The 24,202-nt window shown below is 40.7% G+C and overlaps 1 protein-coding gene across 11 annotated transcripts in view; it reads left to right on the top strand.

Moving 5' to 3' along the window:
- The window catches only part of RIPOR3 (RIPOR family member 3), a 51,540-nt gene that overhangs the window by 12,835 nt on the left and 14,503 nt on the right, over nucleotides 1-24,202 (top strand). For 10 of the 11 annotated variants that reach the window (XM_080354852.1, XM_080354856.1, XM_080354849.1 and 7 more), the window contains 10 exons: nucleotides 8,159-8,287; nucleotides 12,200-12,346; nucleotides 15,307-15,385; nucleotides 16,109-16,132; nucleotides 16,262-16,315; nucleotides 17,027-17,176; nucleotides 17,651-17,714; nucleotides 18,109-18,152; nucleotides 18,838-18,963; nucleotides 21,103-21,248. In XM_080354852.1, coding sequence (XP_080210978.1) covers nucleotides 8,187-8,287; nucleotides 12,200-12,346; nucleotides 15,307-15,385; nucleotides 16,109-16,132; nucleotides 16,262-16,315; nucleotides 17,027-17,176; nucleotides 17,651-17,714; nucleotides 18,109-18,152; nucleotides 18,838-18,963; nucleotides 21,103-21,248 — 935 coding nt within the window. In that variant the 5' untranslated portion in view covers nucleotides 8,159-8,186. Of the gene's footprint in view, nucleotides 1-8,158; nucleotides 8,288-12,199; nucleotides 12,347-15,306; nucleotides 15,386-16,108; nucleotides 16,133-16,261; nucleotides 16,316-17,026; nucleotides 17,177-17,650; nucleotides 17,715-18,108; nucleotides 18,153-18,837; nucleotides 18,964-21,102; nucleotides 21,249-24,202 lie in introns of those variants that run through there. The other variant, XM_080354850.1, reaches the window with a different exon arrangement.

Here is a 24,202-nt window from a genome sequence, read left to right as displayed (position 1 = left end):
ACTGTCATGAGATAGGTACAAACATTCACTAATCAATAGTGGAAATACTGACTTTGAAAAAACTAAATCTGTGTCTACTCAGCATTAAAGACTTTGCTTTAAAACATAAACCTTTTCTCTCTCCTATTTCCCTCTTATATGATGTTTTGTATACTTCTTTTCTTTTTCCAGTGTTCTTTGGGATACTGATTACAACTTAGCAACTTCATTATTTCCGTGTAAGATTGTCTTGGTAATACTTATGAGAATAAACCATGGTTGCCATAGGAAATTGACTTAATGGTTTAGTTCTTAATAAATGAACGATTTTCTTGATCAGACAGCTAAATGACCGTGAGTTTCTCCCACTTCAGAAGCATGCCCCGGGACACATACCATTATATTGTGATTCACGGGCTTCTGTTTTTGAAGATATCAAAATACATCCCACATACCGTGAACATCAAATTTCATTGTTACTGGAAGTTTATCATCTGTTTTGGTTAATGTATCCTTGTCAGTGTAATAATCAAAACATGTGTCTATCCATCATGCTGGTTTCTATTGAAGCTTAGACTTGGGACTTCCTACAACCCTAAGGCTGAGATCAAGGACCTTCCTTATTTCATGATTGACCTGGAAATAAGCTTTTAGGAGGCTCCTGCATTAGCCGGTGGATGGAGACATGGTCACACCTAATGTCTATCTGTAACATACATTCAGGCATAGATTGAGGAGAACAAGGTGAATGAGATATGTGTTACAGAAGAATGTTCTTTGGGCTTCCCAATTAAGAAGGAGTAGGCTCTCAAGGGTGGAATTGGTAGGATTCAGGGCCTTGCTGCTGGGCATATTTGCCTTTGTCAGAAATGGAAGAGCCTGTTCATCACTTGTAAATTGCTCTCCCTCGGTGCCATCTGCTTCTTCTCTTGTTAGGAATTTAAGTGTTCATTATATTGTAGCTAACTGCAGACCCAAATTCTCCCCAAGCTGAAAAAGCTGCGAGTCAGGCTAGCGTGTGGAGCCTGCCACATTCCTCAATCTCTGATTCAGGCTTGCAAGTTTGTCATCAAGTTTGAAATTGAAACCAGAGGAGCCAGCAGCAAGCCCTGTGCTCATAAATCAGCTGATAATGGGTGAATTGTTCTGTGCCTTCCCCTAAAGAGGAAAGCAAAACTCAGTGCAGAAGTACTCACGGCAACTAGGAGAGCTGGGATCCAGGCAAGCCTGGCGAAACTACGTGTGGCTACATGAATATGACACATACTGGCAAAGGAATTAAACGGGGATTTTGGTTATTTGCAGTAACTGATTCTTTTCTTATTACAACAGTACCAGTAAGTTACAGTGGGATTTACAGCCAACTTTGATTCCAAGTAATGAATTTCCATAAAAGAAATAGGCACAATACATCAGCGTGTGATCTGTGACAAGGTCTCCTTTGTGCTTCATCTGTTTGATATCTGCTGCCACTAGAGGGAGGTACCAAATTGACCACAAAATTATGTCTTGAAAAATAGTTTCCAGGTCATTAACGAAGTATGGGCCAAGATTTGCTGCTGGGATTCTACTGGAAATCTGGAATAAATGGCAGATGAATTTCCTTTGGATGTGCACCAGTGTCACTGAGAATAGAACTTGGATCTGAATGCTTAGATGAAAACTAATTAGAAATACAGTAACGTTTTGAATCGCAGGCTTGAAAAACAGGTCATCTTGGACTTGAAAGCAGAGTCCTGCGTTCAAAGAACTACACTAGAAATGGTTACATCAGAGACAGCACCTCCAGCACAGGAGAAGCTGGCTGAGGGCTGCCCGGGAGATTTACTGCTGCATAGGAAACCTGGGCTCCACAAGTTCATTTCCAGAAGCTGCCATAAAGCTGTAGAAGGGCCTAATGGCTAAAACAATAACTTGGATCAAAGCCATTTATCTGATTTTCTTTTATGGCTTGAATATGGCTAGGAGGAAACTATGTCAAGTATGTAGTATTTAAATATATATTTAAGAGTTGAATCTGCCTAGATAAAGGTTTCAAAAGTACCAAAATGAGGTACACGCTGGAGCCCCGTCTTTCTAAATAATGTGAGCTGTGAATATAATTCTTATTAAAAAATCAATTGAACTAACTCCTGAGAGCCTAAATTGCTTTTGAAAATGGTTTTATATTCCTAAATCATTTAAGATTTCGAAATTACAACCCAGCAGACCTATGTTTGGTGAAAAGTAAAGGGCCTGTCTAATAATCTTGAGTTAAACAGGTTTAGGCCAAGAGGTTCTGTGGAACCCATGCGCAGGTTTGTAGGGAAGCAAAATTTTCTACTTGCAGTGAAATTGCTAAGTAATGGCTCCCATTGCTCACTCTTAAACCAGCAGAATATGGGGTGAATCTAAGTGGAAGAATAACAGTTCATGGCTCTGTACAGCTGTATCCAATGGGCTTTAGAGCATGGTAACTGACCGTACGTCTTTGGTAGAAATGGTTTCCTGCGGTGAATCCTTGTGCTGTGAGTCCTTTCCACAGAAAGGATGGATCTGAAGAAATGTTCCCTGTTCGGGTGTAATGCTGCGTTAAAATAGCTATACTGACATGTAGCATCAAGGGCACTTTCTGTCTCCTTAATTCAAACGATATTTCATCTCTAGAAAAATAACCAGAGAAATTTTTCTTAGTGCTGCCAATAGCAGTATAAATAGAATGTTTGTCTAATTGAACAAAAATGCTTAAAAGTTAAAGGGTTTTAGTCATAAATTTGGAATGTTTATCTAGCAGAGTAGGCATTGCTACTGAGGTCAATGGTTTTTCTAAAGAATGCTAAAGAGCAAAGATTAAATACAGTGTGTATTTTCCCAGTGGACTTGACACTGTGTGCTACACAAGATGCACATTTCATTCTTTGTTCAGCCTTCATTACATCTACCTTTAGCGTAATTAGGGCTGACTCATGTTATTATCACATCCCAGGAGTTTCATTAATTTTAATGGTCTGGATTCTTTACATGTCCAATGCTACAAAGTAAGTGCCAAGGTCTAGAAACTTCCAGCAAGTTCCAGGGTACGCTGAAATCACAAAAGGTTTCAGTGGTTCAGGCCTATATCCACCCTAAGACTTTGTTCAGAACGTCTGACCGTATTGCAATACATTGCGGCAACCTGATTTTTTTTCTTTATCAGTGTCATAAAATGCCATTGTCTGCTGCAAGTGTTTTGAAATCGATACCACCCATCATAAGCATCCAAAAGTGTTTGTTAATTCCATTGTTCCTGAGTTTTGAAATAACGGAGAGGAAGAGAAATAATTGTGATCACATCAATGTGATGGTGGATAAATGGAGCCCAGTTTGCAAAATGTCTTAAATTTGACTTTTGCTGGAAATTTTCTAGTGCTAGGGTTGTCTTTTGGCCGGGTAAGTGTTTGGGATATGTATTTCTGTCAGCTAAAACCCTAATACGTAGCAGCAAAACAGTTATTGTGGTGGAGTTTATAATAAATTCAAGGAAGTGAAATAAGTAACTTAGCACCTTTGAAGGTTTTTTTTGAAACAGCAGAGGATTAGTTGGAATCACAGATAATTTCTAAAGTCCAGAGAGTGTCTCTGAAGCCCATAAATGTTCATCTACTTCATCACCACAGATTTTGGTTACGTACAGTGAACGCCGAGTTTCAGGAGAGACGGTATAGAACCAATATACATTAGTGGCAAATTTGTTTGGCTGTCATGGAGCTGAAGTTAATTTTATAAAACTACCATCTAAAAACACAGAGATTCTAAGTGGCCACCTTACAATAAAATCTGTGAACTATGCCATGCAGAAATCCACTTACTAAGAGGATTCTCCCTGTAAGCACAAATATAAGGCACATATTTCAGGGTCAAGGCTGCAGTCCTTCCAATGAAATGTTGAGCACATCTGATATTGAGAAAAAGGTTGTGTTGTGATAATACAAAATGAAATCGACTTTGTTCAGTTTCTACAATTAGAAGAGATAATAGCTCTGGTGTCCTTCGAAGTAAGGCTCATGTAATATTTAAAAATAAAATTATGTACAAAAATAACAGCAATAATCTAAAAATGTAAGGAGAAAGTTAGCATCAAACAGTATAAGATGAATGGTCATGATCACATAATATATCCAGAATCACAAACATGATCCTAAGACACTGAAGTGATTGACATTTGATAGTTTGTGTTCAGTTGTGTCTATTTTCAATAGCAACTAATAATTTACTTGATTTCAAACTGGCTTTTATGTTGTAGAGCAGCCACTGCTTGATGCCCATGAGCAGTGGGCACTGAGATACACATCCGGGTGTCGCTCTGTGTGTGTCCTCAGCCGAATGACACAGGAATCTGCTACAGTTTTTGTAGACACACAACCAGAAGCAAGTGTGTGTCTCTTAACCAACTGGCCCTTCACAATTGGAACACTCTGCATTTTAAGGAAACATTAATATCTTACCCTACCAATAGTTCACCAAGTTTAAGTGAACCTCTTGGAGATGTTAAAAGAAAAATGTGGCTACTAATTTAAAGTACGAAACATAAGCAGGAATATTTTGCAAGAAGTCAGTGAGTCATATTTTCCTCATAAAATTGTTGAAACCATCATGCTCAGAAACAATTAAATATGTGACTAGGGCTGGAAAAGTTTAGCTATAAACACAAACAGACACCAACTTTTTGTTTGCAGAGGATGAAGGTCATTTGGCTTGAGGAATATCCTAATACCCACAGAGACAAAGCAGAACATGCAGTTTGTACTCACGGCTGCGTAGAAGCTCAAATGTTTGGCCCTATGTGCCTGGATACTTGGTAAAACTGATGGTCAAACGCTAATAGTCCATTATGGCAAATCATTGGCACATCATTGAAATAGGAACAACCATATTCCTTTAATTTGAAAAAAACACTCTTTGGAATTATAATAAAAGTACATTTCCGAGACCTGAAATCTCAGTCTTACAAAACTGCACATATTAAAAAGTTGGAGTAGATTAGTATCTGGCAGTTTGGAGGTCACTTTAAGTCTACCAGGCATTATAAGACTTTTTCAAGTCCTCTTGTTTTTTTTCTAGTAATTTGGTGTTTCAGTTGCCCCTGGCAATAGACTCCTCCAGTCTGGGCTGATATGTCTGTGCTTTCCCTACGGCAGCCCTTAGCTAGCTGCGTGTTCGGCTTCTGTGCTCTTGGGGAAGATTCAAAGTGCGGAAGCGCCTCTGTCCCCGGATATAACCCCTGTCATTCGAGGGTTGGACACATTGGCCCGCACAGCAGAGGTTACAGCTTGGAAGAGAGATTTGAACTCGCCTTTGTTGGGGTCCTTATCTGGGTTATTTCTAGCCCAAAGGGAGAGTCACATTTGAGATGTGCCCAGACGCTTTTTCTCAGGAGCAGTTATAATGGAGCTCAGCACTTTCACACAGTCTGGCTAGCAAGCCCCTCTGTTTAAACAACCGCATTTATAAATCATTCTTACAAATAAAATGTTATCTTGACATCTTACTTATGGTCTTCTACTCAGACATGTGAAATGAGCTGTAAGGTTTCTAGGTTGCTACAAAAAATATATCTGCAGGTGTATACCAAGAGGTATTTGACTTGGTGGGCGTTATTTCAGAGTAGGAAAGATAATCTCTTTACTGGTGCTTTCCTAGCATTGTTTAGATTCTCTTTGGTCTTACAGGAGGGAACTGTGAAAATGTGCTTGTGAATTGCTTTTGAATGTGGCTGCGTGTTACAGCAGAACATGACACGGGCAGTGGCCTCGAGGACTGAGATTTGTGCAGTGAACAAAACAAAACAAACAACTCATGAGAATTTTTAAATGCTTACGGCTATGCACAAGTGAGGTCCAATTCATCTCTCATTTGACTTATTTGCAACTGTGTATCTTCTTGAAGTCCAGAATTATATTTCATTTAAAAAAAACAAAAAACACATGTGGCAAGAAAGTCAAGTCTAGGCAATTTAAGCAATTTATTTATTTCACCAACTGAGTTTTGGGGAGGTCTGTGCATTTCCAGCTTCTACACATCTAGAGTTCAGTACCACAAATTTGTTCTTTGAGGGTCTTCTCACCAATTTCCACCTTTTGTTCCCTGTTAAGGGTCTGCCTGCTTTTGTTTCTTTCGTATTTATATGCTTCAAAGGCTTGCAGGCTCGTGCTATGCAGGCTTTAGGAGTCCTATAAAATTAGACAAGCTTTTCCTGCACTTTCTTCCTCCCTTTTCCTCATGAACCAACTTTCCCAGGTTAGAGAGCTGAAGAAGAGATCCTGGGAATCTGGCTTAGCCTTGATGAGGGATGTGGTCAATAGCCATGAGGCTATTCCTTTTATTTCTTCCTTTAACAGCTTGTTATGCAACTACATTTTTCAGTAAGTTACATGTTTTTTTCAGTCTAATGATCCTTTTGATGGGGTGACTGTTCACAGGCTCATAGGCATCTGAAAACTAGAGGAAAGAATGGAAAATATTTCGAAACTTCAGCTGTGTTGTGATGCAAGTACAATCTCTGATTAAGGGTGTTAAGGAGGAATACTTTCAAAGCAAGAGAACGTAAGTGCTGTAGATTTTGATTAAAAGGTGACTAAGATACGCCTAAATTTTTCCATGTAACAGATTTTTATTGGTACTGCTGAGGCTGTGGAGTCATGTGGACTTCAATGCACTGAGATACAAAATACCTAGCCATGCCCAACACTTCTTTTGACAAACCAGGTAGCTTGCAAAGCAAGTAGCTGTTTGGCTCAACTTTGTCATTTTCACATCTTGCTCTAAAATCTTCTGTCTGTTTTTCACAGTTCATGAGCTTGGCACAGCCTGTAGAACAGGCAAAGGAATGGGAGCCTGAGAGCTCAGCCCAGGGAAGGAACCGAGCAGCTTCTGCTGGAACAGCCGCGTCTCAGTGAGGGATCTCTGCTTGTGCAAATCCATGACAACTTCTGTTACTGCTTTGGGAGATAATGCTACCTAAAGCATAGTCACTTACAGAAATTCCCTGTACTGATAGACTAACTCAGAACTAGCAAAACGCTCTCAAATCTCACCCCCTCGGGAAGTCTAGTTCAGCCATTCAGGTCTTTATATGCGGTCTAGAAGAGCATTGGGTTGAATTGCTCTCCAAGTTAGTGGCAGAGCCAGGAAGAGTCTTATCCTGACATTTCTGGGTTCCTGGTCTGATTAATTGTAGCCATGCTGCTGGGATAATGTCAGGCCTTGGGGTTGAGTGCCGATGTTTCTTTCCAGTATCTGCGCTGATAGATTAAGAGCTCACTGTTCTTCAGAGCACGTTCTATAATGTAGAACAAACTTCTGCATGGAGCATCTCCATGTAGAGCTCGTTATTGGAATTTCTACTTCTCTCTACATATAGATACTCCAGCTTTTTGTTTTACTCAGTTTTACTCAGTTGTGGTGTTTACATTACACCAGCTTGCGGGGGGAAGGAGAGGAATTTTTCTGTATATTAACTGTCTGGGTGATTTTCTACAGCTGCTTTGAAGGATATGTCTGTTACTTATATTGTAACTTGGATTCTATAGACATATGGCAGAGAACACAATTCTCCAGAAAGCAAGAGAGGTTGACTGATGGAAAACAGAAGAGAGCAATCCAAGAGAAATCCTGCCAGAGGAGGAGCATGAACTTGAAATTTACTGTTGAAACCAGACTTCTGCCTTGGTCTTAAGTACCACACTCAGCCAATTCTACCTCTGAGTTCAGTGTGGCTCTGCACAGATACGAGGAACTGCTTTTTGGACCTGACTAAGTCTGGAGTTTAAGTATTGCTCTGGCATCCATACCGATTTGGAAATACACTGGTTGGCCTGAACTCCTTAAGCAGTGGGACAATTACAGGTTTTTTTAAAAAATCAGAAGATTAGAGAGCTGGTGAATTGAAGCTGTTCTGGCTTTTACATAGTGAGTTTGTAAAATCAATCAGAAATTGAAGAAGGCATGAGAGATTTCATTTTAGACTATTCAGCCCCTTATTAATTGCATTGTGGATGGCAACAGAGGAAATGCATATAGCAGACAAGTCTTTTTTTCTATTTAATCTGCTGTCTGTTATTCTGACTTTCCACTTCCATGCAACTTTGCAATTGCAGCAGCATAAGTCTAAGCCTGAACTCGCAAGAAGGTTTTGACTCATCTGTTTTTCTGTTTATTTCAGAAGCCGATAGCCTTACTGACTGGCAATCATGTCGGTCAAACTCACATTTGTCTCTCCTGGTGATGGGGGTGGTATCAGCAGGAGTTGTTCCTTCACTGGATTCAGCACCGTGCAAAGCAGAAAATTAGCGTAAGTAGCACAAAAAGAAAAGCACCTGATCGTTTGGGCAACTGACATTGGGTACTGCGAATGTATTTTTAACTTAAGGCATCTGTGTGTGTAATACAAGTTGTTCCTTATTGTGTGTTGTTGTGATTCACTGATAAGAAGCTTTACTTCACACCATACTATGGTTCTGCTATACACACTGTAGTTGAGAGGTGGCTGGATTCCAGAGGTTGTGTGTCAGACTGTTCGGAGTGTCCATTCCTGCTAGAAAAATGAAGACTTGTGACCCTTCCTGCTAGCAGCCGAATAGTAACCGGTGTTTTCTGACTAAATCCTTCCAAACAGTTCTAGTTCTTAAAAATCTCACAGACCTTTAAAAAGATGAATCCTGGCAAAACATGGAGCAGGACCCAGCTCAAGCTCTCCTGGAGTTATTTAAGCGGAGCAGAGTTACGTGAGCGGAAGGGCTGCATCTGGCAACGCCACAGGGGAGAGGAGGGAGGAACACAAACAGGCCAAGAAGGACACTGCAAAGTAGCTGCTACCAGTAGCAGGTCTATAGTACAGCTGAGGTTGCAGTCGAGTCTTCCAGCTTTCAGTCGACCTCCATAATTGCTAAACCATCCTGTAATGTTTTTCCCTTTTTGCTTATCATAAGTTGTTGTGTGGTATTGCTCTATGTGGATAACTGCGCAGCTTTTCCGCTAGAAGTACTCGTGTTCTTTTTCTGTATTTAGTGATCCCTGTATGGCCTGTCAAGTGCTTTTAGAAAATATGATCTATAAATGGAAAATTAATCTCCGACTGCCAGTGCATGCTAGAATAATGACCGAGTGAAACATTTAGCAGTATCATATTGAAGTATTGGAAAGTAGGCCTCTAAAAGTATTGTACTCCAAAAAACCTGACTTATTTCATAAATATATCTTCAAAAAAGCAAATGACTGACTGAACTTTCTAGTTAAACACAGCATGGTAAAGTAGGAGCAAAAATGAAATTCCAGCATGATTGTGATGTAACCAAGAAGTCTTCACATTTGAATAATTTTGCTGTGGAAACTGAAAAATAGTATCACAGCTAGCAAAGATCAGACATCTTTAGATCACGAATAGCTAATATCTTGAGAAAAACAGTCAATAAATTATATAAACAGACTTGAACTCAAGTACGTAGTGGGAGTTCTAGCAGGTAAAGGATCTAGCAGGAAAAGTGTTGAACAGCTGTTTCTACAACAAATGCACAGTCCAGCAGGATAAGAATGCTCTGAACAGAGAGCCCATATATTGCTGAAGATTATTCGGTTACTGTGAGCTGCAGAGGTTTTCTAACCAAATGCCTCTCTTTCTGCATTTTTATGATGTTGCTTTTCATTATTTAAGTGTTTAGACAGAGAGTTCTGTTCAGGAATCACTGCAATAAGGAAAATTTGTGTACTAGCTAATCAGTCACAGCCCACTGAACACCCAAGAGCCTTCCCCAGCATAGCAAAGAGATTCTTTAATCACCCTTTCCTAACTTATCTCTCCCTCAGGCACTGTTGCAAAACACAGCAGGAGATTGCAGGGGCCCTGTGCCACGTCTGTCCGAAGGATGACACACAAATCAGGTCCACATGGAGATTCTTAAGCAGATGCTAAATACACTTTTGTATTTCTTGAGCAACTTCCCTTTGAGGCTCCCAGTCAGACACACCATTTCATTTTTCCTCACAAAGGTCTCCACAGGAAGTAAACACTGTTACTGTTATCTCTAAAGTGGGAAATCTGATACTTCATGTATTAAGTTCACAAGGGAAAGCAGCAGTAGAGCTTTCAGCTGCTATTCCTGAAGGCCCATGTCAGCTGCTTTGCTATGAAATGTATGAAAATGGGATTCTTAACATCAGTGCGCTGAGTATGGATGGGCCACAGGAGTCTATGGGAGATACTGAGGTAACCAGCGAGTTTTAAACCCCAGCCTATCTGTCCGCAGTGCTTGGGTGCTGTGCTTTAGCTGAAGGGAAATGATTTCCTGAATTTAGGATTTGCAATCCAAAACTCTGAAGGTAGATATCAAAGTATTTCCTTTCAAAAAGTAAACAAACCCCAGGAGTAATTTGGTCCTTTTAATTTCAAAAGAGAGAATGATCTTGTATCTTCCAAACGATATCTTGCTAATTAGAGTACTCGTCTAAATCATTGAACTGGATGCTATTGCCTTCTTTGCATGAAAGAATTTTAAGTGATGATCCTTCTAGGAGACTCTTTCAACTGCTGTTATTGGCTAGACTGTCCCTTCCAGTATTATGCCCGTTGAAAGCCTCTTGCTTTGCGTGGAATACGCAAAGATTCATTATCTTACAAAATAAACCAATATTAATATAGGTTTCTAATTTAACAGTGATGCTTCTCATTACATGTAACCTGAGCTCCAACTGATTTGCTTAGTTAATACTTTACATTAAGCCATCATAAAAAACTAAATAATCATTGGGCTGAAGAAATTAAACATCAAGTAATGGTTGGCAACACTTAATTTTATCGGATTTTTTGCAGATTATGTGTTAAAAATGGAGCTAAGTAGAAATTTAGCATTAGGATAATTACAGTAGTTACTTGAAGGTTTCTATAATAGGACTGGGAACAGCTCTCAGGTGTGCTGGGCCTAGGATTTAATCACCAAGCTCAATAATCTCATTAGGCCTTCAGTCACATGCCTAGAACTTAAACCAGCCAGTGCCTAAGTACTGAGCCTGTTGAAGTTGATCATTTCTCCAGGTGAGCTGAATTTAGGACGGGGGTTGCAGAGAGAGTGAAAAGCTTCTCTGAGAGTGACCAGTTGTCTTGGCTTAATGGAATGGGAAACTTCTGTAGGTAATGTTGGTTTGGGGGGTGGCTTACAGAGAGTGTTAACAAAACTATATAAAAATAAGTGAGACTTAGAGGAGTATACAGACAGAGGTAAGCCAAGCAGAAATCTGACAATGTGAAAGAACCGTTTGCAGAGAGTTTGTTCTATGGCTTAAGTGGTGTAGATATGAGTAATGGCTTTGGGTGTTCTAACTCTTTAGGTTAGCACCAAAAATCCTGTGTGGGGACTTCTGTTAGAAAGAGTATTTAATGCTGGTTTTGCAGCTGCTTTTAAAAGTAAGTGAGGTGCTAGACACTGAAAGAAAACAACTTGATGATTATATATTTTATGCAATCTGGGCTTGGTAGCTTGCTTTTCTGGAACATGGTAGGGCTCTAAGCCATCATTTAAATGAATGGTGAATGCAGGCGAAGTAATAGCAGTTTCTAAAGGCTCTTAATGCTACCTTTATCAGCTAGACCTTGAGCAGATCAAAAGTTTGTTGCCTCATTTTCCTGAATTGCGGGTGAGAGTCAGAATGGGAATGAGCTTGTCCTGCAGCACGGCTCACTTGACTAGTTCTGCAGTTGACCCAGCGACTGGTGTGAATGTGCGCACAGAAGCGGAGCCTCAGTGAGCTGCTGTGTCTGTTAACGCAGTTGCTAGCAGTATGAAAATGAACTTGTTATTAACCTGTTATGAAAATGAGCTGTTCTTTCTCTTGCTCAGTGCCTGCTCCCACCTTCCCAAAGAAACGGGGACCTGTGCAATTTTCCTTTACTTAAAAAGGGCAAGAGAAGCACTAGGCTTCTCAGAGTCTGTGTCAAGGTTGGAGAAGGAGATGTTTATTATTTAGATTTGTTGTTGTTGAAGTCACAGAAAGCTTGTAGCTTTTTTGCACTAGGTATTTAGGGCTGGGCCTTGACTTTTTAATATTATTTGTGAAAGTATTCTCAGTGTTTCCAAGAGTTTTGTGTTTTTGTGTGAAGTTATATGGGGTTGGGTGTGGAGCTTGTAGCCCGGAAGCTTCGTGGGTCCGGCATCTCTCTTCTCTCAGGTGATGAGGTTTGCATCTTTCTCATCTCTATTTTCTTTTTCCACAGAAAGTCTCTCGGCAGAAGTTCAGTGAGATCGAGAATGTCACTGAAACCCCCCAAGGCTTATAACTCCCTGCAGAAGGGGGCTGTCGTCTGGGATCCAAAGCCACTGCAGGTGAAGAAAATTTTTGAAGCTTTGAAGAAAGGACTTAAGTAAGGACTTTTAAAATATTATAATTTGCCTTACCTAGTCACGCTGCTGAAGTTTGTGTATCACTGTTCTCTGTCTACATCTGGCATCTCTAAACATATGTAGTGACTTTAGCAGATGCTGGCTTTGGGACCTTGTGAAACAAGTTTTATTTGTTCTCTGACAGTCTGAGAGCGAACAAACAAAGTGCTCTAATGTTTTTGTTTGTTCCTAGGTTGTTACACTTCTCTAGAAAGTCAGTGACAAGTAGAGCTGTGGGGAGATTCTCCATCTCTTGGGGAGCAACTAATCTCCCTGAAGGGAGGGAGGCTTTCGGAGCATGCGGAGTGGCAGGCAGGACGTCTGCGGATCATGGAGAGACTTGGGGGGATGGGACAGCCAGATCTGGGGGGCACTGGCAGAAAGTTTCTGTGTGAAGTTTGCTTTGACTCAAAAAACTGACATAAAACCAAGTCTGAAAGTGAGGGTGTGCCCTGCTAGGACACAGTGGGGAGGCTGGTTCAGAAGTAATTTCTGTTCTCTCTATGCTAATTAAAGAACAATTAAAGAGTTAGATATTCTAGTTGGGGGGGTGGGTTTTATTTTATTTTTTTCAAATAGAATTGAACTCTGGGGTTCAAAAGTCCTCTTTCATCTCTGGATGGCTTATTGTAAGGGAAATGTCTAAACAGATCCACCTGAAAAACTTCAGCTAACTTGAGGTGATGAAACGGAGCTGTAGAATAACTCCATCTTATGGCAATGTAAATAATATTATCTTGCTTTAAATGTAGCGTTATTTCAGAGTCTTTGTTACGGTTGACTGCACAGTCACTGCTGCATCAGTACAGACCTGAGCGCAAAGGCTAAAGACCAGTTTTGTCCATTGGCTCCATCTGGCAGTTGGAGGGAGCATGCAACACACATAAGAGATCAAAGGATGGGCCGACGATTGGAATTTAGGGTATTCAGGCTTTCAGGAAGCTGTTGGTTACTTCATAGGAACACTGGTATTATTCAATGCTGAAATGGCAAATAAAACATAGATGTGCTTGCTCTCTTGGTGTTATAGACCACAAATGAAGTGGCAGTAAGTGCTGTTTGCCTCCGTCAGTGGTTGGAACTGCTCTAACTTTAACTGAGTCCTCAATCTTATAATATAAAAGTACATCTTAAATTGTTGATGAATCTAGTCTAATATCCCAGGAACTTCACTTACACCCTGAAGCGACTATCTGAAGACAAAATATCTTTCTTTGCATTTGTAAACTCTGTAGCCCTTTCTAATGATTCTACAGTTCTTTCATGTACGTTGTTGCTGCCCTCAGAATTTTGCTGCTGTATTAATTCTGATTATAGTTTGTTTTCTTAAGCAAAGAGCATAAAATATGCTGTAATAATACATTGTAAATTCAGATGTGTCACAGTTTTATTCTAATAAAAGACTAAGTCTTAGCCCTAAAAATATCAGTCCCTATCTTATTAGTGGATTTATATTTAAAATGAATAATAAATTCTAAACTCTGCAAAAAACATTTGGTTTCATCAGAGCTTAGGGAGGAGAAACCATAAGGTGGATCAGAATTTGTTCCCAGTTCTGCAGGGAATGCCATATAACCTGATTCCTGCCAAAACTGAGTATCTAGCTAATTGACTGAAGTAACCTACAGAAAACAACTGTATCAAATAGCAATGCAAAGTCCAAATTTTAAGTAATTGCAGACTAAGTCTGCCTGGTGCTGGAGCGACTTAAATTTTTAGTACAGAACGTGTTTTACGTGCCTGTTTCTTTATAGCTATAGCAAATAACTCATTATTCTGTTAACCATCTGGGTACCATTCCATTAAGCTGGCAATTCCAACATACTTAAATCTAAAAGTGATGAAGCTCTTCTAAAAGTCAAGTGAACCCTTTCCTGCCACTGGCCGTGGCTGCTTCTGTACTGAGCTGTTCTAGGCAAATGTGAAGAGCAACCAGCTGAATGCTGCAGCCACTGAGTGTCTTGGGGGAACGGGTTTTGTAACAGTCAGAAAATGAGATGTGTCAAGGGAAATGTGGAAAAGTGCAGATATCTGAAATGAAGGTATTTAACTGCTCAGAGACTGTCTTGTATTGTAGTATTTAGTGGGTGACTCTTGTTCCATCTTTAGCATATGAGGAAAAAGTTATCTAAGTCTGCTCTGTATTAAAAGCAAAGTTGGAACAGGGTGGTCTCAGCAGAAATTATTTAAGTCCTTGTGGTAACTCTGAAGCGGCAACCCTTGCATGCCAGTGACTCTACAGAAGCCAATCGGCACTGAGTGCTTCATACCCTGCAAAATAGTTGCTATTCTGGAGAAAGTAATGGCTATGTTCAGGAATTGTCTAGCATTCTAGAGGGTGCTATTCAGCTTTGTTTGCTAAAACACAGAATTACACATGGAGTACTTCTGTGAGCTTGGGTTTGTAGTGTAAGTGTTTCATATTGCAGTTCTTTGACTCTGTGAAATGAAGTTGGTTGATGAATTTTAGTTCCTCAGTAACTGTAAGAGACTTGCTCAACAGATGAATTGGTCTTCTGCCTTATGGAAAAGGTTCCAGAAGGCCAAACAGGAATAGTTAGAAAAATCTGAAAAGGAGATGTATGAGCTGGGTTATGTGTGTGTTAGAACTTGCTGTTCTAATCCTACATCCTGCCTTTCCTCTTGCCTTTAGTACTTCCAGCTCTACAGTGTTGTTTTGTTTTGCCTCCTGTTCCCAGAATAAAGCCTTTCACTTGAATGAGCTGGTTCAGATGAAGGGAAATGAGAAATAGTAAATGTGTGAGTGCAGCGTGTGCATGTATGTACCAAGTGGTGGCCTTCTTGAACCGCACTGTAGCAACACGAGAAGTCTTCTAGAGAAGGAAGTTGCTTTGTAACGTTCTGCTGAAAAATACTTTGGGGAGGTGTTATAATGAATGTACCAGAAGAATGCAACTCTGGGTTTTCTTCCTCTCTCCAGTGAATACTTGGAAGCACATCAGGCTGAATTGGATTATCTCTCCGGTCGACACAAAGATACAAAAAGGAACTCCAGATTGGTGAGATACTTTTAATGTCAAATACTTAAATGACGTAAAGTTGTAGAAATGAATGTTCTCTCGCGTCTAGGACTCCCAGGGGTTTTCCAGTTAAAGCACTGAGGTGAGACTCGTGAAAGCATCACAGTCAGACATTGACCAAGCAAGTTAGCTCTTGATGTGGGAATTAAAATTGCGATTTCTCATTTTCAATATCCAGCAGTGTTCTTCAGATAGTGTTCCTTTACTGGGATGGTATCTCCTTGTGTTCATTTAGTTATCAGTATTTGTACGTGACTCTAGATGGACAGAAATGGTGATAAAGATTGAGTTTTTTTTATCAATAGTTGGTGAATGTGTCCTGCAATAGCAACTCCCTAGAAATACCTTCAGCAAAAATGCTGATGAAAAGGCAATTGGTAGGTCCAGCTTTGCCGTTCATTTGGGAAATAATAACTAGATTAAAAAAAAAAAATCAGAAACTCCCATGTCCAAGTCCTTGTCACAGCTGGTGCTGAGACTTACTGTCTCATTTCAAGCATCTGTGAAAACAAACCCACCAACAGTGTACAGAAAATGAAACTACTTCTAAAAATGTTGGATTGTTTCCTTGTAGTAAATAATGCATCTTAATTTAGAGTAACTTAACATATGTGTACCGAGTCTTGCAGTGAATAAGAAAGCATTGTTAATATGTACAAATACATATGCTGTGCTGTTCAGCCTGTACTATTTCTCTTTCAGGCTTTCTACTATGACTTGGATAAGGTAAGACTTGTGAGGATGAGATGAAATGTTGCAAGTGGAGGAAAAACTGATGATGTGTCTACTGTGTTACTTAAAATCATGTTTAGGAAATAATTTCTCAAGTCCTCCCCTCTTTCCCCTCTTCAAAAGCAAATCCGGTCTGTGGAGAGATACATCAGAAAACTGGAGTTCCACATAAGCAAGGTAAGGAGTTTTCTCTCTTGTATGTGTAAGGCTTATGCTGCTATCTAAGCAAACTATCTAAATAGAAAACACTTTAGTTATAATTCGTCTGAAGGGGAATAATGCTGGTTACTTTCTGAAAGCTGTAACTGCTCTTTTTGCAGGAAGAGGGGTGTTTATTTATTTATTTGTGCTCTTGAATGGTTCTATTCAGACAGAATGTTGGGTGCTACCCAACCTGAGTTTGCCCGTGAAACCAGTTTGTGAGTTTGTTCAGCAAATGCTGCTGTGGGAAGCTGTGTGTGCTCTCCCCACGAGGGGCCCGGTGGGCAGCTCTGTGGAGCACACGTCTGCTCTCTGCTGTCTGCTTCCAAAGGAGTTGCATCTTTCCTCTGACATAGCTAAAGGTGTAGGTGTTTTAAGCCGTATTGAGGGAATCAGTTTCCTACTCCCACAGTAATATTTCCATAAACAGTGTTATTCTACTCCTTCTAGTCTGAGCAAGTCAGAGCAAGCTTTTTCTCAATATCCCATGCATTTTTTTTCCAGCAATGTCTACAAACTGTTGCACTCAAGTCTGTAAAATGCAGGAGTTGCAGTATTCTGCAATACTATGATAATGAGATTTAGTTGTTATTTTTGCCAGGGAAGACTGCTGATGTTCCTTTCCAAAACATTAAAACTACTAGGGTAATTCTTGTTCATTCTTCCCCCACCTCCCAAATCTTAAAGGTAGAAGAACTCTATGAAGCTTACTGTATCCAGTGCAGACTGCGCGATGGGGCTGCGAATATGAAACATGCATTTTCCTTGTCTCCTTCCACCAAAGCGTCCAGGGAGAGCCTTGTGGAGCTTTACAAGAACTTCCAAGAGTGCACAGAGGTAGGAAATACCACACACATGTAACAAAGATCTGACTGTTCCATAGCAAAAAATGTGCTAGGACTTGCTGTTGGCTTTTTTTTTTTTAAATGGTGCAGGTTGAAAACCTAACGTGTGAACGAAATACAGGTACAGAATGTGAACTGAAACTTGTGAGATAAATACCTTGCAGGCAAAGCTCTTGAATTTGATGCCCTTTTTTTGCCCCTCCTCAGCTTGTGTTCATGTATTCACAAAGACAAGTGAAAAAACTTTGAATTTCTGTTTTAATTCTGGGGTCCATTATGAATTCCAGTGGAAATAATGGGATGAAAGTAGAATAATGAATAAGCTATGCTATTTCCACAAAACGGGCTCCACTCTTCTGTGGAGTGGCAAAGAAAAAAGCCAGAGTCCTTTAAAGATGAGATAAGAAAATGGTGTGTTGGGGAAGGTGGCTTCCCAGTCATAGTGACTGTTCAGTCTTTCTTCTAGGACATGTGCTTTATAGAAGGGGCATTGGAGGTCCATTTGGGAGAGTTTCACTTGAAGATGAAAGGTACGTTGCTTTCTTGTTTCCTCAAAGGCTGATCAATTGATTTTTGGGTTTCCCATGTAGTGATCTGATCCATTGCGTGCATTTATTCGGTGTCAGTTTCTTCCACTGGCTTTCTGGATCAGGCTCTAAACAGAGTTTTAGCAAACTTGTTTGCTTCAGCACTGTAAACCAGATCTGCACTGGTATTCTGTATCTGAGTATAAAAGCTCACAAGCTTTCTTTCTTCAGCTCAAAGTTTGTCCTTGTAAGAGTGTCTTGGGCTGGTGGCACAGCTTCTGCACGGGGTTGAGCGTAAAAGGCTGTTACCCTGATCGTAGCTTTATTTATTGCAAGCTGGGGCAGTGGGGGCATTGTAAAAATCTTCAAGTATTAGGAGTTTTCCTTCTCTTTTCAGGCTTGGTGGGGTTTGCACGTCTCTGCCCGGGGGACCAGTACGAGGTGCAGTATGCAGCAATTCATTTTGTCCTTTATTTTATGCTGTGAATTTGCAGTTAGAGGAACGGGAGAGCAAGAGTGCAACATACAGAAGGGGAGCAGGAAACAGCCTATGATAAAGCCATGCATCGCCCTGCTGAGAACAGTGCTTTGGCATATCCACTAATTACTCTGCTCTCTGAGACAGAGGAGGGAAAGATTGGATTTAAGTGTTATGGGAGGATTTAAAATATGGCAGTGATTATCTATCAAAACCAACTTGTCAGGTCTTTGTCTTCCAAAGTTGCCCAAAATTAAGTAACAATTGCTGCCTGTTTCTTGGAAGATTGCCCCTGATGTGATTTGAATGCATCTTGGTATCTTGCTGGGTTCCTCTCTTACTTGTAACAGTTCCAAATGAATTCCAGTGTGCCTTGTATTTCAGTGCTGCTACCCTTGCTATGCAACATAGTTTTGCAGTTCTTCTAGAATGGGTGGGATGTGTCATTTGGCACTGAGTTAAGGTATTAAAACCAGCAACCTGAATTCCCACCTCCAGTCTTCTAGCTTTAGCCAAGTTCCTAAATGTATAGTCATCAAAGGAACGGCTTTGCACCTGCAATACTGGGAACAGCATGAGGCCTGTGGACTGAAGGGAATGTTCTGGGATATGTTGACCCAACATCCTTTTTTTCTTCATGATTTCTAGGTGTTTGTGCGACTGGGGCGCCAGAAATGGAGGCTGAAAGGCAAGATTGAGACTGATGACAGCCAAACATGGGATGAGGAAGAGAAGATTTTTATACCCAATCTCCATGAGAAGTTCGAAATCAAGGTGTGGTGTATAATGGTTGGATTGAAATCAATGGGTTAACAGGTCTTCTGCCATACTACTTACCTGTTAGGCTACCGAGCATTTGTCAAAATTCTTAAGTAGTTTTCTTTCCCTAGCCGTGCAACAATAGCAGTTAATCAATGTTCTGCTTGCTGAACAGACATCTACTTCTGTTTTACCTTTCCTCCAGGCACTTGTAACTGTATCTGTGCATCTGCTTCCTTGTGTTCTGGAGTCTGGTATATGTGGTTGTTCTAGTTTTGTTTTGCTTTTAACCCCAAATTTCTAGATCAATATCTGGGATTTTCTAGGGTGAAGTTTAGATATGGAGACAAAAAGATATTTCTGTATATATTATGTCACTCGCATGAAATATTAAGTACCTGAAGTTCTGTTCTCAATTGAAAAAGAAATATGTATATGGAAAAAAATGTGTGTATGTTTCAAATGTGTAGTTGAAATGGCCATTTATCTGGGTGCGCTGCAGATTCTTTCATCACATTTTACTCCGGTGATGCTCCATATCTGCAAAGAATCATAGGCATTGATATGCTGGGACAAACTGTACTGTGTATCTTCTTATGGAGTTCTGACACTTTTCTGTTGAAGTCCCTCAGAAGAGGTCGTATCAAGGGACCAGTGCTAGTGGCCTGTGATACGTAGACACCGTGTTGTGGGTGCCCCTCGGGAGCAGCTTGTAGTTTTTATGAAGATCCTTGTGCAGCTGCCTTGGGTGTTGGTTCTGGCATTTACCTAGCAGGTGGAGTTGATCCTTAAACACCATTCCCACTGCAGTCTGGCCTCTCGCGTGGGCTGGACTCCGCAGCACGACTCCTGTCAACCTAAAAGGAGCTGGACTCCGCAGCACGACTCCTGTCAACCTAAAAGGAGCTGAGATGGAAGGCTGTGCTGGATCCTATTCTACCAGGAAACTGTGCCAGTCCAGGGCTTCAAGTTTTGGCAGCTGTGTGAAAGCAGCTATTGCAATATTCCCCTCCTATCTGGCAGCAACAACTGGGTTACATAGGAGAGACTCTTTGGCATCTTGCCAGCGCAGCCTTTGGAAATGTGCTTATAATGTGTTTTTTTGCTGCCACTGCACAATGAAGATCAGGTGAGAGGCTAATTCAGACCCCTGTTTTCCCATAATAGTTGTAAAAACTTGTATTACTTTGTATGACAAAGACAAGTTTTATTCTTTTTGTCAGCTTATGAAAATCTACTAACTAAAGTTCTCCATACCCTCCTGCTCTTTCCACTTTATACTTAATAATCTTCACTCAGTATGAATATGTAGGTTAAAAAAAAGCTTGAAGTGCCAAAGAGTGTTCCAAGAGGATCCTAGCAACAAAACTTCTGCCAGCTCTTAAAGGAGATGTAAGCATGTAACTAATTCCCAAAGTGGACTTTTAGGCACTTGTGCTAAAATTCTCTGCTGAGTCTGATGCTTTATGTGCTTCCAGAACACCTTGATCTTCAATTGGAAGTGTGTTTTTATAGCAAATATTTGACTAGATTTTTTTTTTTAAATAGTTCAAGAAGCAAAGTGCCAGGATGGAAAAAACACAGGCCTGTAACCACACTGATAACAAACTCAAAGAGCTGCCACTTACAAGTTCTGATTTGGGTCCACAGCTGAGCTGAGGACAGTCAGGAGGTCACGATGGATGCAGAGAGTTGTGCTCCCAGATCCTTTAGGCAATTGAAAGCTGCAGTAGTCTAGTGTAGGTAGGCTGATCTACTTCTCTGTAATATGTACGTTGATGACAGCATTGTTCCAATATAGTACAGAGTCTAGCTTGTCTACAGAAATGACGACTATTTGTATGTATACCAGACCTAGAATTTCCAAATTTCAGACTAATTTTTCTTAAATTCGTAGTCTACCAAATTCTGTTGTCAGAAGTGCTGAACAGCTGTCGCTCTCCAACTCATATGACTCCTTTCCTCTTTTCCAGCCATCTGTGGCGTAGTCCTTGTGGGGACGTTGGCTCTCAACAGTTTAGAAGCCCAGAATTGAGTATCAAGGTTTTAAGTTTGTGAGCCTCAGAGCAGATCTGAGCCTGGAGTGTTCTCCTTTCCATGAAAATGGCTTAGGAGTGTCTGCTAAGATGAAAATCGGTATGTTTGTCCCTGCAGGTGACTGAGCTGCGAGGACTGGCCACTATTCTAGTTGGTATTGTGACATGTGACAGCATAAACTTCTTTACAACCAAGCCTCAGTCGATTGTTGTGGATATAACTGAACTGGGCACCATCAAGCTACAGCTGGAGGTCCTCTGGAAGTAAGTACAGCTTTAATGAAAAAAAACTGGAGCTAGAAATTTGAAATAAAGGTTCCTAAGTCTGTCACTTAGTAGCATTCAACATCGTAGTCCTCTTTCTATTTGCAGAGCAGGGGCAGGATAGGCAGCAGCCACACGCTTCCTCACAGCAGCCCCGGCTCCTGGGCTGGTCTCTGACTCTGGAACTGGTCCTCAGGGAGCAGGGGGAGGGACAGAAGCTATTTCTGTGCCCCTTTGGTTCTTTGTGCTGGTGTTACCAGAGCCATGGCCACATGGACTCACCAGCAGGCTTTTACTGCTCTTCAGAATGAACACTCAAGTCTAGCTCCACGCAATGTATGTGCATCTATAAAACATGAACAATAATCTTAAAGATGGTGAAAAGAAACAGCAAATAGCAACTTGTAGGCACAATGAAAACGATAGTTGAAATTTTAGGACAATCACCATTACAGGACCACAACTTGTTAAAAAGGGAGCTTTACCAAAGACTTGGCACCTTCCTTATTTACACTAGGATTAGAGTTATCGGCACACAGCCTGTTTGTGCACTACAGGGAAGCCTGGTTGCAGGTGCACTTTTAAAAGAGCTGAGTATTTTCATGGAACATATGACCTGTTAAATTGTTTTATGATTTGTAAAATTTTTGTAGTGGATTACTGTGTTATTAAAAGCAAATTCTCTCTTTTGTGGATGCTGCACTGGAACTTCTTTTGTACTCTAGACATGCCACCATAGATTTTTTTGAGACAGTACTGTTATTTCTGCTTTATGGGACTGTAGGTCCATACTGAGAGTCTTCAACAAAGGTTTTTAAGCTGTTTCCATTTATTACTGTCCAGGGGTTAAATCTGGCCACCTCAGTGAAGTGCCCAATTAAACAATTGACACTCTTCACTTGTGCTTTTGTAGCAGGCTTACTGCAGCCCTCAGTTCTTCCCAACCTGGTGTGGTAAAGAGGCATTTGAATGTGTCTCCATGATAAGGACCTTCTTGGAAGGCCACTTTGTGATGGCTTATGGATCTAGGCACTCTCAAAGAAAAGCAACAACTGAAGAGTGTTCAGATTAGGAAGGGCAGGAAGCTTTGCCTCACCTGTGACTCAGGCATATACAACTCTTCTTCTCTGGCCATGCTGGTTTCTTGCTTTCTTCAAAATTAGCCCCAAATAAAAAAGCTTGTATGCGGTGAGTGTGTGGTCTGCCAAACAGATCTTTTGGTAAGAGGAAAGTTTCCCTGCCCCTAAGGTAAAGTAACCAAAAGCAGAAATACCACAAAGCTTTCCAGTTGCAATTCCTCTTGAATTGTTGAAAAACAGTTTTCAGGCTGCATTTCTGGGACTGAGGGAAAAAAAAAAGGCTTTATTGATCAGCATACTATTTTCTGAATGTCTTTCGTGTACGCTGTGGTTCTCAAAACTTACTGTTGTCTTGTACATGCAATTGGGCCAAAACATGAGTCTTGCTAACAGCATCTGAAAATTGTTTTCAAGCACACACACATATTGCTCTAAGTCAATGAGATATATAAACTCGCATGGCAGAGCTTTGCCTGCACCTGGTTATGACACTTTGTCCTCTGGAGATCTAACAATGGGCATCAGTATATGTTTTGTTCTGCTGAGCTGCTGCAGCTGCTCTGAGACTTTTGAGGCCTCTGTTTCTTATTTGAGAAGTTGAGCCACTAATTAGTTGAGCAACGAAGCCTCATTCCAGAAGCTTGCTGTGATCTTGCATTCTGTGTCCTATGAAAATTCCTCTTACTTGTGCCCTTTGGAATCCGAAAGCAGAAACATTCACGGCAGTGTTATCAAAAACTGGAGTGAGGGTGGTGCAAGTTGCATGAAACAGATATTTTTGTTTTTAACTAGTTTTTGAAATGGCAGCCCTTTAAAATGAAGGCAAATTAAAATATTCTGTTTTGACATTCATACATCTTAATATTGAGGAAAGGAGGAGAGAAAAGGGGTAGGGAGGGTATATGGGCTCCTATACCATCCCCAGTGAAGTCTGATACCTTTATTTGTTGTCTCACTTTGCAACAAGTGCACACCACCAAAACTTGCACTGCTTTTAATCTGGATATAAAATGATCAAAAACTCTATATGCAATTTCAGAGCCGAAAGGACTCTTCTTGCAGAAATGCTTTTCTTATAGGGAAAGTCCTTTTTCATTGACTTCAAGCCTGAAGTCTTCAGAAGCTACAATTGTGCAGTGAAGGAAATATCCTTCCTTTATTGAACTAGGTGTAAAATCTTGTTTTACCCTAATAGGGGAAGTGCTGTGCTGAGAGCCAGCACATTCGTAGTGGAGTCTGGAAGAAATCTTTTCTTAACCCACTGAAATGGCACCTCATAGATAGATTCATTTCATGTACTTTTTTCTGGATCTACTTGCTTGCCTTTCTTCACTGTCGATGACTTGTATAAATAATTATGCACAGAGGTTGTTCTTCCAAAATGACTATATGAGGAAAATCCCTTTCTATTCTGGGATATTGTGTAGTTTCTCAGATAATAGCCTAAATCTTCAAAGTAAATTATACTTGTGACTACGTTTTCTAGAAAAATACTATCTAAATGGTGTTGCTGCTGGATTGTTGCAGTAGCTCGCAGCTCGAAGTGCAGCTTTTGGCTGGCAAGATGAGCATTTCTGTGGCATTTGGGACAAGCGTCACCCAGCTGAGCTGCGAGCAGGGCTAGTGGTGACGTGCTGGCCTTGGGAGTTAATCCCACTTGGAATTTTTCAGTGTATGAGAAATCTCCGTCTGCGTGTCTCTGCTGTGTTTAAGTTCCGTGAAATGTGTTGGTATCGTACCAAGTGGACTCTCCAGAGCACTTCTGCACAGAACTGGCAGGCTCCTTCTCTTTGACAGCCTGTTTGCTGAAGTCATTTACAGAAAGGAGAAATTGCATGGTGATAACTCAGGGTGTTTCTGTTTGCAAAGACAGAG

Source organism: Nesoenas mayeri, assembly GCF_963082525.1.
Source record: "Nesoenas mayeri genome assembly, chromosome: 16".
Classification (NCBI taxonomy): Eukaryota; Metazoa; Chordata; class Aves; order Columbiformes; family Columbidae; genus Nesoenas; species Nesoenas mayeri.
Note: the sequence above shows the minus strand (reverse complement) of the source record. Positions and strands in the feature narration are given on the sequence as shown.